This window comes from Haliaeetus albicilla, chromosome Z (assembly GCF_947461875.1).
Source record: "Haliaeetus albicilla chromosome Z, bHalAlb1.1, whole genome shotgun sequence".
Taxonomy (NCBI): domain Eukaryota; kingdom Metazoa; phylum Chordata; class Aves; order Accipitriformes; family Accipitridae; genus Haliaeetus; species Haliaeetus albicilla.
Window position 1 is genome coordinate 40,463,288 of NC_091516.1, and position 13,260 is coordinate 40,476,547.

The 13,260-nt window shown below is 48.6% G+C and overlaps 2 protein-coding genes across 16 annotated transcripts in view; one reads left to right on the forward strand and one right to left on the reverse strand.

Annotated features, from left to right (window-relative positions):
* The window catches only part of LOC138683887 (uncharacterized), a 28,601-nt gene that overhangs the window by 12,837 nt on the left and 2,504 nt on the right, over window positions 1-13,260 (reverse strand). For 8 of the 15 annotated variants that reach the window (XR_011323364.1, XR_011323360.1, XM_069777105.1 and 5 more), the window contains exon 2: window positions 758-2,057. Coding sequence is in view for 10 of the 15 variants with exons in the window: in XM_069777105.1 (XP_069633206.1) it covers window positions 758-1,014 (257 nt within the window). In the remaining 5 variants the exon portion in view is untranslated. Of the gene's footprint in view, window positions 1-757; window positions 2,058-3,450; window positions 3,474-3,511; window positions 3,531-13,260 lie in introns of those variants that run through there. The other 7 variants (XR_011323362.1, XR_011323361.1, XM_069777104.1 and 4 more) reach the window with 6 other exon arrangements.
* Window positions 4,473-6,212, forward strand: LOC138683884 (polycomb group RING finger protein 2-like). The gene is made up of 2 exons (XM_069777090.1): window positions 4,473-4,944; window positions 5,072-6,212. The coding sequence occupies exons 1-2, from the start codon at window positions 4,658-4,660 to the stop codon at window positions 6,147-6,149; spliced, it is 1,365 nt and encodes a 454-aa protein (XP_069633191.1). The 5' UTR covers window positions 4,473-4,657; the 3' UTR covers window positions 6,150-6,212.

Consider the following 13,260-nt stretch of genomic DNA (forward strand, 5'->3'; position numbering starts at 1 on the left):
TAGACACGGGGCTCACAATCTCATCTCCCTCGTCACTTGAACCGTCTGTTTCTGGCTGTTTCGGGGGGGGCCACCAACAACTGCGTCTCAACTTCTGTATTTTCCAAGTGGCTTTTTCCCATGTTGCAACCGATACAACAAGAAACCTCCTGTTTGTTCTTTCCCTCATCCAATGCATGTGCTCCAATTTGATGTTTACAATCTACCAGCCCGCATTTCTTCCCGATTCATTTATACAAGTGTGTTTATACAAAGGATATCCCAATTACTTCTTAATGCAAAGAACAGATCCACAGATGGTATTTCATCCCACTTTTCAGTTCTCCGACAAAGCAAGGTTAATTGCAATATAGTATTGTATTTCAAAGATCCATTTTCAGGCCACTTTTCGCCCCCTTCCAAGTGATATGGTGGCCACCACCGGTTACAGTAAGCTCTCAATTTATCTTTCTTTAGGGGATCCCCTCCACACTTTTTCCAATTTTTCAGGATGCATCCTAAGGGAGAACAAAGGGGAGTCTCCCGAGAGTAGCATTGCCCATTGCCGTACCGATTCTCATCCAGCGCTCCGTACACCAGAACGAGGGACGTCTCCCTTCGTTACAAAAACGACGTGTAGGAACGAAAATTATCCTCCCGCTCTGTATCTTTCCTGATGCGCCTTACGCAGAGCCCAGACGGGACAAAATGTCCCCCAAATGCTTGCTACTCCCCAAAAGACTTTTCCCTTTTCCCTTATTTATCTCTCAGAAAATACCTCTTTTCCAACAGCGTTGCACCACTGTGTCGCTTACCGCCCGACCGCAGGAGAGGAGCCGACTGGAGTCCCCGATCAACAGGTCGGTGCGCGCTGGAGTCCACTCGGTTCTCTTCTCCCCGCCGGGTGCGGCAAGACGAACCGGGCAAGGCTGTCAGCGCCGTCCCATCTGGGTCGCCAAAACTGTTGTCCCAAAGGTGGGGCCGTTCACCCGGTGTGCCAAACGCCAACATACACACAGAGCAGAGGTATTTCATTCCAAGTCATGTTTGCGCAAAGATGGGGGCTGGGTGGTAATCCACAAAGATAGCACACCTCATACCTAAACGGGTAAGCGATTCATACAGTTTAGTTTTACATGTTTAGTTTCCAAAGCTCTTCCCCAAAACTATTACTGGCAGTCGCTCATCTACCACAGTTTCTATCGGGCTAAGGTTTTCCCCGCTTCGAATTATAGGTACAGTGCTCTTTTATTCTACAGCGCAGGCTCAAGGAGAGTGGGGAGGGGGTAAGTCTTTTTGGTCTCTAACTGAGTCGGTGCTCCTGAGCTCCCCTTGCTGCCCTTACCTTTCCTGCAGTTACCGAAGACCTTTGCTGACTTCATGCCTATTAGCAATTATTCAACTTCCGGTGCCTCCTGGGGTAGCGTGTTCCCTTCTCATCAGTCCTTCAGTTCTTCTTCAGGGGCACAGTTGTTAGCAAGGCATGCGTTGTTTATACAAAGGGTATCACAAGACCTTTGTGGCCTTTTTAAGGTGGCTGAAGTGCATCGCTCCCACCGCCTCCTGTCCCCGCGGGGGCCTGCACCATCTCCTCGGGGCCGAGGTTTACTCGAGGTATGAAACTGCTAACAACCTTCCGCAGTCATTTGTATTTATTGTGCAAGACAACACTGAAGCAGCTTCACACTGTTTGTCATGACAGTAGGGAGCAGCTGCTCAGGTTAACCAGCTTACGAGACCAGGAGGTGTTAGGCAGTGACCATGGGAGCAGTGGTAACTCGCAGCCACTTCAGCCGCTGCCAGCTGCAGGCAGAAGAGGGTCTGGATGTTACTTTTTGTTGGCTTTATCAGTGACCTCTCATGCCTGCATGCCTCAAGGCCTGAAAAAAGTCATCAAAAGGGACTGGAGCCTTCAGACTTGGAGAAATCCCGCTCCGAAGCAGTGGTACTCCCTTGGAAGCGGGAAATCATTGTGTGCGTTTTCAGCACCACACCCAGAAGCGTGCAAATTCCCATTCAGGTTTCCATCAGCACTTGGGACACCACGGATCTTGGCACTGGAGTCCGCACAGAAGCACCTGTAGTTCAGACACACCGACATAAAGTTAGTGTGAGATCAAAATGAAACCCAGCCTTTACTGATAAAAGGGGACCGAAATGTCTTTTAAGTAGGCATTCACATAAGTGGGGTCTTTTATTTTGAGAGCTACTGCTTTCTTGTTGTTACGCTTTTAGCTTGATTGGCATTCAGACAGCTGCCAAGAACACTGGGAATTCACTATCAAATAACAGCGCGGGCAAGTTCATTAGGCTATCGTCTTGACAGGCTTCTATATTTATTACACTAACTATGTGGGTGTAGTAATTGTATTAGGAGTATCTAGACGGTATTTCCCATCTGCAGAATCAGCACCAGGCATGGGGAAACCCACAGAAGGTTTCCCAGCTAACTCTAACCTGCAAATTTTCCTTAAACATATCAAAAGTTTTCTCCTTCAGTAGCAAAACCTGTGACTTTCTCGCCCCCACCCCACCCCATACTGAGACTTAAGTCCCGTAAACAGAGCAAGTACATGAACTTCCTGCTTTGAAATCACTGTTAATTCATTTTATCCCATTTATGAAGGAAGCAAGGGACAAGGAGCGGGGAGAGGAATCTCAGTTCAGGGAGTGGCGGCAAGGCATGCTGCCTCTGAGAGCTATTCCTAGAGCGTTGCTTCTGACGGTCCAGCTTCACGCCAGCGCTGCGCCAGCAGTCCGAATCTAACCCCTTCCTACACATTTCTGACTGTTTGTTTATAGGCTCTCTCGCAGTCCTCTCAGTGTCACTGTGCTACTCCAGGATAAGAGGTTTGCCAAGAAAGGCCGATGGGAGCTTGCAGTGGAATACCAGGCTGCATACTGCACGCTGCCCAGAGCATTTCAAAGCAGAGGTCATCTTCCAGGCTTGTCGCAGCCATGGCTAGTGACTCTGGAAGCTTAGCCCATCAGCATCAATGCCCGGGAGAGGCTATTGGCTGGGCATCGGAATTAAACTCTGTAAACCTCTGTCTGCGTAAAGACTGCTTGTCAGTGAGGAGAGGAAGGTACTGACTTCTGTAGGCTTCAAGAGAGTTTATTTGGAACGCACAAATCTTTTTGTCCGTGAAAAGTTTCGTTATTTAATCACTGGTTTCGTTGGAATGCTAGACACTTGAAAGGGAAGGGAATAAAAATGATTGGGGTTTGACAATTGCCAATGTGTGTCGCTGAGGACAGCTGTCTAACGGCTGGGTCTGTTAGCAGGAAGGGCTGGCTGTTGCTGCTGTAGGGGGATTTTACAGTGTTTCAGAGTGCAGACTCTTTTGCCAACTACTTTAACATCTAGGCTTGCTTTGAGCTTCTGTCCCGTCTTTGTCCCTGCCTGTGCTGCAAGAACAAGCACAAATGGAAGCCGGAAGCTGCATATTGGCCTTCTGTAGTTCTGCAGACCTGCTATGGAAAGGCCAGATGTCTCCGTATTTCCACAGCAAGGCCAATTATTGCACGAGACCTGAGAATGGCAAATAATGCGGTCAGCCAGGGAAGCCCATCGCTATTTCTGCAAGCTGACCGTCTCGCAGTGAGGGTCTTCCCACCTTCAGGGCTGGACTGAGCAGTTGCAGAACGGATTGCTGAGGGCACTGTGAAAACGCCTAGGGAAAGGACATCAGAAATTGGCAGCAATTAATTGGGAACACTGATTCCAAGCATAGTATTTATCTGAAAAACAATGAAGCAAATCCTGCAGGTCTAACTGGGGCTACTATGACTAAGTTACATCAGTCTGGTTTTTGTATGACTCATTAATCATATTACAGTCATCACTGTGGTTATCTGAAAGTATTTTAATCTAATCAAAACGCAGTTAAAACTCATTTAAACTAATTTGGCCTCAATTGTACTGCCCCACCCCCCGACTAATCTTTTCCAGGGTCATGTGAGGCGTTAGACACCAAAGTAGAGCCTTCTATAGAGACCTGACTACGGATTTATGCATAACTTGATTTTGAGCATGCACTTGCCAACACTTTGCTTTTTATCCTGGCTGCCAGATAAAAGAGGACAATATGCTATGCTCTGGGGCTTTTGTCACAGTGTTCATAGCTCGTACAGGCCACCTGCGGTGGACTAATGGAGCTGCCGCAGTACGTTGCTTTCCTAGCACGTGTGTAACCTGGCAGCTGAGAGTGTGAGCCCTCTGGATTCATCAGGAATTCACTTGTACGTGTAGCTACTCTGCCCACGTAAAGCCAAATGTAAAACATCACTAATTCCCAGGCCACAGAGACCACAGAAGCATTGCAGTTTGCAGGGACATGGGTAGCTTCTAGTCGAAACTTCTACGTGGAGCGGGGCCAGGAATGAATTCAGACCCCGGTCCTCCGAGCTTTATCCAGCCAGACTTTGAAAACCTCCAAGGACAGAGATCCCACAGCCTCTCTGACTTCTCCTACAGGAAAGACATGGCTGAGGCCTCCGGGACTGGTGTGAAACACTGATGCCGAGCACAGGACAAGAGATGGGGGGATGGAGTGGGCACTGGCGTTTGGTAACCCCAGGCGTGGGGCGAGCACCGGTGGGTGAGGATGGCCTGTCAGACACCCCCCAGCGATGGACGGCGGTGCCCCCGAGTGATGGGTTCTGAGGTCACCGAGGAATGGACTGTGATGTCCCCGAGCGATGGATTGTTACCACGCGTCCCTCCCTGCTTGAATTCGGGCCCCGAGCCTCAGCCAGCCGGCTCGTGCCCACACTCCAGCTGAGCGGGTTCGCGAGGTCTGGAGTGTCGAGCGAGGCCTTTGCTGAGCAAGTGCTGGTGTTGGGCTCGGGCAGTTGCTTTTTGCAGCTCTCCGCGCCCAACCTCAGAGCCGTCCAAGGATCTTCCCCGGCCCTGCCAGGTTCAGGCAGCCGGGGCACCCAGGAGGCACGCTCGCAGCAGCAGAGGTGAGCTGGGAGGGGAAACCTCAGCCTGGAGTGGGTTGCTGGGAGGGTTTCCTTCTTGAGGGACCTGGGCACTTCTTCCACCCCTCCGCGGGCCAGCCAATGACCCTGGCCTCTCTTCCTTCTCTAGCGTGACACCCGCTGCTGCAGCGCCGGTGACAGGGAGCAGCTCAACGTCCCCAGCTCCCCCCAGCCCACCGCAGCACGTGGGGACCATGGCCGCGGAGCTGGACAACCGCTGTCCCATCTGCCTGGACAGCTGGGAGGAGGCCAGCTACGTGATGCCGTGCCTCCACCAATTCTGCTATGCATGCATCCTGCGGTGGGCTGAGAGCAAGCCCGAGTGCCCCCTCTGCAAGAGGAACGTCACCTCCATCTTGCACTCGGTGCAGGCGGACGACAACTTCAAGGAGCACGTTGTCGCACCACCTCCAGTGCCATCAGTTGCCGTCCACCTGGCAGGAGGTGCTCCTGGCCATCCAGCCGCCCACAACCAGCCATCAGCTGCACAGCCGCTGCCCAGGGCTCCTGTGGGCAGCCTCCATCCCCACGTCTGGGCATCCCTCTTCCAAGAGGACCCAGCTCTGCTCCGGCCCGTGATGCTCTGGCTGCGACAGGAGCTGTGGCTCTTCTTCGAGGGTGGCCGCTGGGAAACAGCTGCAGCGCGGAGGCTCGTCCTGTCCAGCCTGCACCTCTTCGGCCTGGACGAGGAAACCCTGTTCCAGCTGCTGCGGGGTGCCCTGGGCGAGTACACGAGGACCTTTGTGCGCCAGCTGATCGACACCATCGTGGAGCGGTGCGGCGGGGAGGCACGACGCCGGGTGGGCCTGGAGGACGCCCGTGCTGCCGAGGAGCGGGAGGGCAGCCCTGCGGCTGCCCCCGGCCCCGCTGCCTCCCAAAGGGGGTCTCCTGCCCCCAGCCCAGCCCCCTCCAGCAGCCGTGGCACAGCCGAGGCAGAAGAGCTCCCCAGCACCTCATCGGCTGCCCTTCGTGGGGGTCCTGGCAGCCCTCCCTCTGCCCCTGTTCCCACCCACAGGGAGCACGACGAGCCACAGGAGGACCCAGAGGAGGCTGTGCCCGGGCCCTCCGCTCCCAGCCAGGGCAGCGAACTCTCCCCCGGGGGACCCCGGAGAGCCCCAAAGAGGAGGGCTGGCAGCCCTCGGGCCTCCTCACCTCCGAACAAGAGGCCACCCCACCGGCCACAGTAGGAGGGTGCCCCAGGAGCTGGCAAAACCAGCGACAGGCCAGCGGCTGGGGCACCCACCAGCCTCCCAAAGGGACCCGGAGACGGTCATTAGTAGCCTAGCGCTCATGATCAAAGCGTACAATAAACGTATCAAAAGTACAGAAGTAGTCTTGCTCTTTCTAACAATGTCGTCGGCGTTGCTATCCCCGCCCGTGTTGCTTTCTCACGTGGCCACAAATAGCTACCGAGGGGACTCGGTCCATACTTTCCCCAGGGGCAGAAGCGAGGAGGACTGTCCTGGAGCTCCTCACACCATCCTCTCGCCTGTTTTTAAAGATGGGGTGCAACATCTGGCGCTCTCTAGTCTTTGGTGCCTCCCCCAAGCTCCACGACCTTTCAGAGACGACAGAGAGCGGCCTCACAGCGACACCAGCCAGCCCTCCCAACACCCTCAGACAAATCCCACCAGGGTCGATTGACGTGTATGGGACAAGATTTCTCAGCAGACCCCCGACCTGAACGTCCTCTTGCTACTGGAATTCCTCTGCTCCTGGAGCCCCGGCCTCTAGGCTAAAATGCCTGGCAAGAGTGTCAGGGAAGACCGAGATGAAGGCGGCACCGAGTACCTCGGCTTTGCCTGCCTTTGCTGTTCCTGTATCACTCAACCCGCCTGGCAAGCAGGCACACGCGTTCCTTGCCTGATTTACCATTTACGTAGCAGCAGAAGCCCTTCTTGTTGCTTCTTATATCACTTGCCAGCACCTCTTTCTTCCAGCTGCTCTGGTGGAAATTCATTGCCTTTGGCAACACGTGGCCGGCACACACATATAGAGGGGCACCGCTACTCTTAGTGGAAGTTCCGGGAGCCGTGAGCTTCAGGGCTTCATATTGTAGTCAGTCCAACTCGTCATTAACCTATGCTGCTCATTTGACAGCCACTTCCAAAAGACTGACCCCCAATCAGGCAACCGAGTACAAGCGTTAAACTTTGTGCTCCTCCATTCCATCATGTTTCTATTGAGGTCTACTCAAAATCATCAAATTTTTACCAAATTAATAAAAGGACTACGAAGAGATGCATCCCAAGACTAACTCTGAAAGACCTTCACCACCAGCCTACTTCCAGTTGAACTGCTTCTCTTGTTGAGAAGAAACTCTGAGCAGAGGGGGTTTGTAATCTGCCTTCTAACTCTCTACCAGTCTCCATCTTTCCCGTAAGAGACTAACAGGTTTCTCCCAGGCTTTGGGAAAAGTCATCGTTTAGACAAGGAGGAAAGCTTTCAGTCCAAAGGGCTTTGCTCTCCTCCTCCTCCTCCCTGAGGGAGGACATGCTCGTCTAAACACTTCTGGTTAGAATTTAGGCTTAATATTCCCCAGTTCTCCCTCCCACTGCCCTTGAAAACATATTTACCACACAGTATACTGCCATACAGGCACTGCTCAAAATCAGGTGAGGACGATGCAGTTGTGTCCGACAATAAACCAGCTAAGGAAGCAACAAACTGGCCAGGGCAACAGGTTTTACCACCCTCAATCAAACTCCATGATCAGCAACAGATTAATGGCATATATTGTGCCTCCTATTGAAATGTCCAGGGGATAACAAACTACTTAGCTCCTAAGTAAATGCTTTACAGTAGCCTTCCTGATGACAACACATTTGCTTCTAGCTACTTCCTTCTACAAATAAGAGAAGCAGATTTTGCTGCTACAAACCTATATTTACAGTCATCTCTTACACCGTCTTCCTAAACAGGACACTCGTATTTAGTCGGGAGACCACCTCGACGGTTGCATGAACAGATTGCTGCCCTAAGGCATAACAGATACAGTAAGCGAGAACCGCCACAGGACAGGAGAAGTCTTGTGAATCCAGTCAGGTTTACAAGGTTAGCCAGTGACTGGAAAAAAAAACCCACACATTTGTACTCAGCTCAACGTAGGATTTAAAATTATTCCAATATTTAAAAACAGCCTCACATGCAGTACGAAGCATTCATAAGCTTCTGTATTTCCTATTTGCATTTACTGTGCTGAAGCTTGCTTGCATACAAACACAGAAGCAGCCTGGTCTGCAAGATAAATAGTCTGGAATTGGCAAGGTACAAATCCAAGTTAAGCTCTGACGTTTACCTCCTGAGCAATTACCTCTGCCTTTCTAATCTCCTCTCCAAAACTGAGCTCATCCACACCTAGGTGAAGTTCATCAGGCTAGTAGTTGCTGTTATACATTGCCCCAGAGAGCAACAGAATTAAGTTCTGATCTCAAAGTTGGCCTCTATACACTTCTACCCTGCATTTCAAATTTGATCCAAGCCCAGAGGAGACACTAGGGCCGGCTTCCTGACGCTAAACAGTGACTAGAAGAGCTGCATGCATGCAGGTTTGTACTAACACATGAACACACAGATTTCAACACGAAGCAGAGCTTTAAGCAACACGGGGAAAAAAAAGCTCAGCTGTCTGCACCTTTCAAAAAAAAAGCAGAGAGATGTGGCTATTGACAGCTCTGAGTGCTCCCTATGAACCCACAAGGGCTTGTTTTAAGGACAAAGTTTACATTCTCTGAGTGGTGACTCTTGCATGGTCACCATGATTAGCATAAACAACCCTCCAGTACCTTTAAGCAGACAATTTTTACAACAAGGATAGTCTCCACAAGCTGGTCTACGCGGGTAAAAGCAATATAGTGGTTTGAGTATGAACAAAATTGACAAGACGTTTTAAGTCATTACAGTAAGACACTTAAAAAAAAAAAGACAACCTTCCCAATACTGCATACTGATAAACTTATGTTGGAGGGGTAAACCAAGTTTTATTTAGATATGCATTAATGGCCTTCTTACAGATAACCAAATAAAAACCAAGTTAGAAATACAAGGCGTGAAGCTCAGACATTCAAGTTGGGGGGGGTAGGGGGTGCGGAGATAAGGATTTCAGCCCCAGTTCTGTTCCTTTCTCTGAGCTTAACATGCCTCTGATACAAAAACACAGGGAATGACAGAGACAGGGAGAACTACAGTCAGTTAGCCTTTAGACCACACTCCAACTCAGGACGCTTACAGCAGTCACAAGCCCTTCCCTCTGCTCTTCACGTTCATTTGGTGCTCCCTGCAGGGCAGCCTGCAGAGGAGAGCCGCTGAGGCTTCCCGTCTGGCCTTTACAGGGCCTACTAGGTAAGACATGCTGCACTTCACCACACCCTGTAAAATAAAAAGTGATCTGTTCCAGTGAGTCCACTCCGCCCAAGTATCCTGTCTGGAACAGTGACCAAAGATACAAACCTTGCTGGGAGAAGACATTGGCAGCCATATCCTTCAGTCCCGTAAATTTACGTAGCCCTATAAATTACCCTTTGGGGAGTATTTTCCTATGTTTCAGAAATACAGTGAAAAGACTTTCAAACGGTTCGCCGGTAAACATGCCCTTGTACGCTCAAGGGCAGTGCTGAGACTGTAGACAGTTGCGCGGTCATCTGCTCATATTATTCTTTAATTAACACAGACTCTCCACTCCCAGTTAAGTTCCAAAGGCAACACCTTCCAGCCTGTTGTTATCCGTATCAAGGGCAGGTATCTTTGCCTACCAATCATCCCTGCAAAACAGACTTTAAATATCAGGGACAATTATGCACAGAGCTATCCATAAGTGCGTACAACCTGTCTATTTGACTTCCCGGTTTAGCGGCCACCTTGGGAACGGCGGTCCAAGAAAGTTTGGATTGTTGAGAAATACAGCACAGGATATTGACAAATTATTAAAAGTACCAAGGTAACTTTTGCTTGCAGACAGCTAAACTGGATAAGAATATTCCAAATAAAACAGTTGTAAAATTACGGTCATAGAGCCAACGCCCTTGAAAAATGGGTAACATGCAAAAACATATTCTAAGATGAATAAAATCAGCTGTAGTCATAACTTACGCTACAAATTATATTGTAACACTCACTAGAATTTAAGGAAAATGCTCCTGAGTACGTGAAAGCCTAGCCTGCTTCAGCCAAGAATTAGAACAACTTCCTTGCTTGAAAATTCTAACCCTCGCCAGGAAACAGGGAAAAAGACGAGCCACCAAAGAAAAGCACTAGCAAAAAGACCCAGAGTTCATAAAATAAACATCAATTATCAGAGAACCTAACTTGAAAATGCTACAGTCTGCAAAAAAAAAAGTATAAAAACGATGAAGAAAAACACAAATGCTCCCTGACACTCTTATTCCGCTAGTCTCCAAAGCTACCATTTTTGCAGAGTCATCTGTCAAACCTCAAGCAGCAAGTACAAGCCCTCCAGATTCACACCTCCTCTGACTGTGCAAGTACATACCAATTAAATCCTAGGAGATGCAAGAGCAACGTAACAATCCTCTGGAAGAGGAGAAAGACACCTGCTGTAAAATCAAAGAAGAATCAGAGAAAAACATCAGGACTTGAGACAGAAAGGTATCTTCAATACCTAGAAGGGTATTTCTGGATTTTGAACAGGATCATGAGAGCATTTTTTCCTCCAACCACTAAGATTATAAACTCCCGGGGAAATATAAAAACAATCCTCTGATCGGCAACTGCTGCAGGATGAACCTACGCTGAAACACAGGTAGGAAGGAGGCCGTCAGAATAAGTTCGTACTTCCTCATAGGTGACAAGCCTCAAAGTCAGATTTTACCATTTCACCCGGCAATATTCTCTGCCTCTTGCAGAACTGTTTCGAAAGTTAATTCTTCTCATAAGTACAATAAACTACAAATTCAGCAAAACCACAATGACCAAAACTAAATCTATTACAATCTTCTTACATCACCAAAAAAAAAAAAAAAAAAAAATCACTTTCTTATGAGATAAATGTACTACTACTTACAATTCATTCACTTATATATTGAATCGCGTTAACCCTTATTCTTCACTAATGCTGCTACATCAGGAGGTGGTTTTCCAACACAAGCCCACAGTTTACCAGGACAGCTCCAAGAAACACGATTGATACCTTTTAAAACCACCCATTATTTGTTTCCACACATCTTTCCTAGCCCCAGACAGAACAAGATCTGAGGCAAAGGATGCTTTAAAATTACATAGGCTTTCAATATTCACCTCCTTTTTCTATCAGCTGCTTTAGTACAGCTCTCAATACATACAAACCCAATAGATACAAACAGAGGTAACCGATAAAATTTTGTGGGTTCACAAATAGTGCTCGCTTTCATAGGGGTTCACAAATCACACTCCATTCATTCAGACGATAGTCTGCACTAATTTATCACTGCGCTCTCTGGAGAGAATTAAAGCAGCTTGTCATTTCCTCACAGGCCCCCCCCCCCCGTGTACATACTAAAGAGTACCACCTCATTGTTGTTACAAAGCCAAAAGGTTTTTTACACCCCCTACAAACCAGAAAACACAAATTCCTTGCTGTGACGTTGTCTTTTGAAAAATAATGAGCATACTATCTCTTTTCCCCTGCAGTATACCTCTTTCACCTGCAAAAATGAAATGCATGCCAAACCTCACTTTTTCCTTATTACATACCCTTTGCATCCTGCTTCAGTTTTGCTGCAGCACACTCCGCACGCGGGTAATATAGCTTCCGTTAGCATCTAGCCTAAATTTCTAGACTTAAAAACCAGGAGCTGCCAGCACCAAAGGGGCATAACACTAGCATCCAAAAATCCCCATACGCACCTTCAACAATAAAGCAGAAACGTACTAAGGATGCACCAGAACATACACAAGCCCAAACTTCCACAACTCGGTGCCCTGCTGACACGGTGTTAAACAAGCAGGCATATCCTGGGTGTTCAAACATTGTGGCGGAACAGTGAAATGTGAAAGCCCATACCATGTGACACAGAGACCGCGGCCAAAAGACTACTGACATCCTGAAGATTCCTTGCACTTCTCTGCATTTCAGCAACTGGGTTTCCAGGTTAACAGCACAGGGAAGCTCAGAAAGAAACAGGACAGACTTACTTTCAACTGGTATTTCACTTTCAAAGAAAGTTAAGAATGTTTGTCGAGGGTTTTTAAAAGCCTGCTTCATGTCTCCACAGTGATAACTACAACAGAAGCACAAGATTTAGAAGCCTACCATGCCATCACCGCCACCTCAAACAAGAGGTGCGGGCTACACAGGTCTGCATCAGACAGAGCTTGTTATTCGCTCCTAACACAACGCTTAATGTGCCCACTCTCTCACAGACAGCCAACAAACACAAGCAGCAGCTTCTATAGGTAAACGCACGCTTTCATTCGTCCTGGTTAAGCCTGGGTGCTCAAGTACTGCACTGCCCCCGCTCAGAACACCACAGTGATTGCAACGGGTAAATCCACCTTGTTCCTGCAGAGCACAAAGAGTCCAACGCTGATTCCCATGCCCTCCAGAGGTTTTACCGCCAAAGCCTAACAAAACCAGCCCTGCCTGCAAAAACCTCTCCATTTCATAACTTCTCCGTTTCTCAGATAAGAGGGCCTGAGGCTCAGTCTCCTCCGCTTTTTTGGTCAGTCAAAATATCTGACAGTCTTCATCTAGCCCTTGCACAAATAAGAACATGCCGTGCTTCAAGCCTAGTTTTTGTTCAGTCAAAATACTCCGTTGGCCAATACTCTAAAACACAACTAAACCAAAACTAAAGCCGCATCATTAATAGCATGTTTTGAACTTTAAAAATTCAACCGTCTGATTGAGCAGGAAAAAAACAACACTTCCTTGTGTCAGAGCTGCAACAAGCCTAACTGGTTACTATGAAATGTGTTGCTTCCAATTCTCCCTGGAAGGTTAGTCTACATGTTCCTTACTAGTTTTAACGACAGCTTTCGATTACAAGCGTAAACTGTTGCTAGAATACTACCTTGCGCTGTAACATCAAGTCTCTTCAGGTTAACTTGGTATTGAGAAGAAGGGGAGAAATTGCTAGAGCCAGAAACCAATTTCAGAGCCACGAGTTTCCTGGGCCTACCACCACTAGGCGATTTTTGGCCTTGTCGCAGCACAGGGCACAGCTCCAAGTAAACAAGCGCACCTCTAGCAGAGAAACACGCGCATACAGTTCAAAGACTAAAAGTAATGTTTCCTGAGCTCCCCAAACCAAACACATTTGCTTCAAGGCCTTAGAAAATTCACCTAAGAAACCAGTGCACTCT

Bases quoted from the DNA above. Each gene is read 5' to 3' on its own strand.
- LOC138683884 (XM_069777090.1), top strand. From the start codon at position 4,658: ATGGACTGTGATGTCCCCGAGCGATGGATTGTTACCACGCGTCCCTCC. The intron at 4,945-5,071 runs GTGAGCTGGGAG...TTCCTTCTCTAG, and splicing joins GCACGCTCGCAGCAGCAGAG to CGTGACACCCGCTGCTGCAG.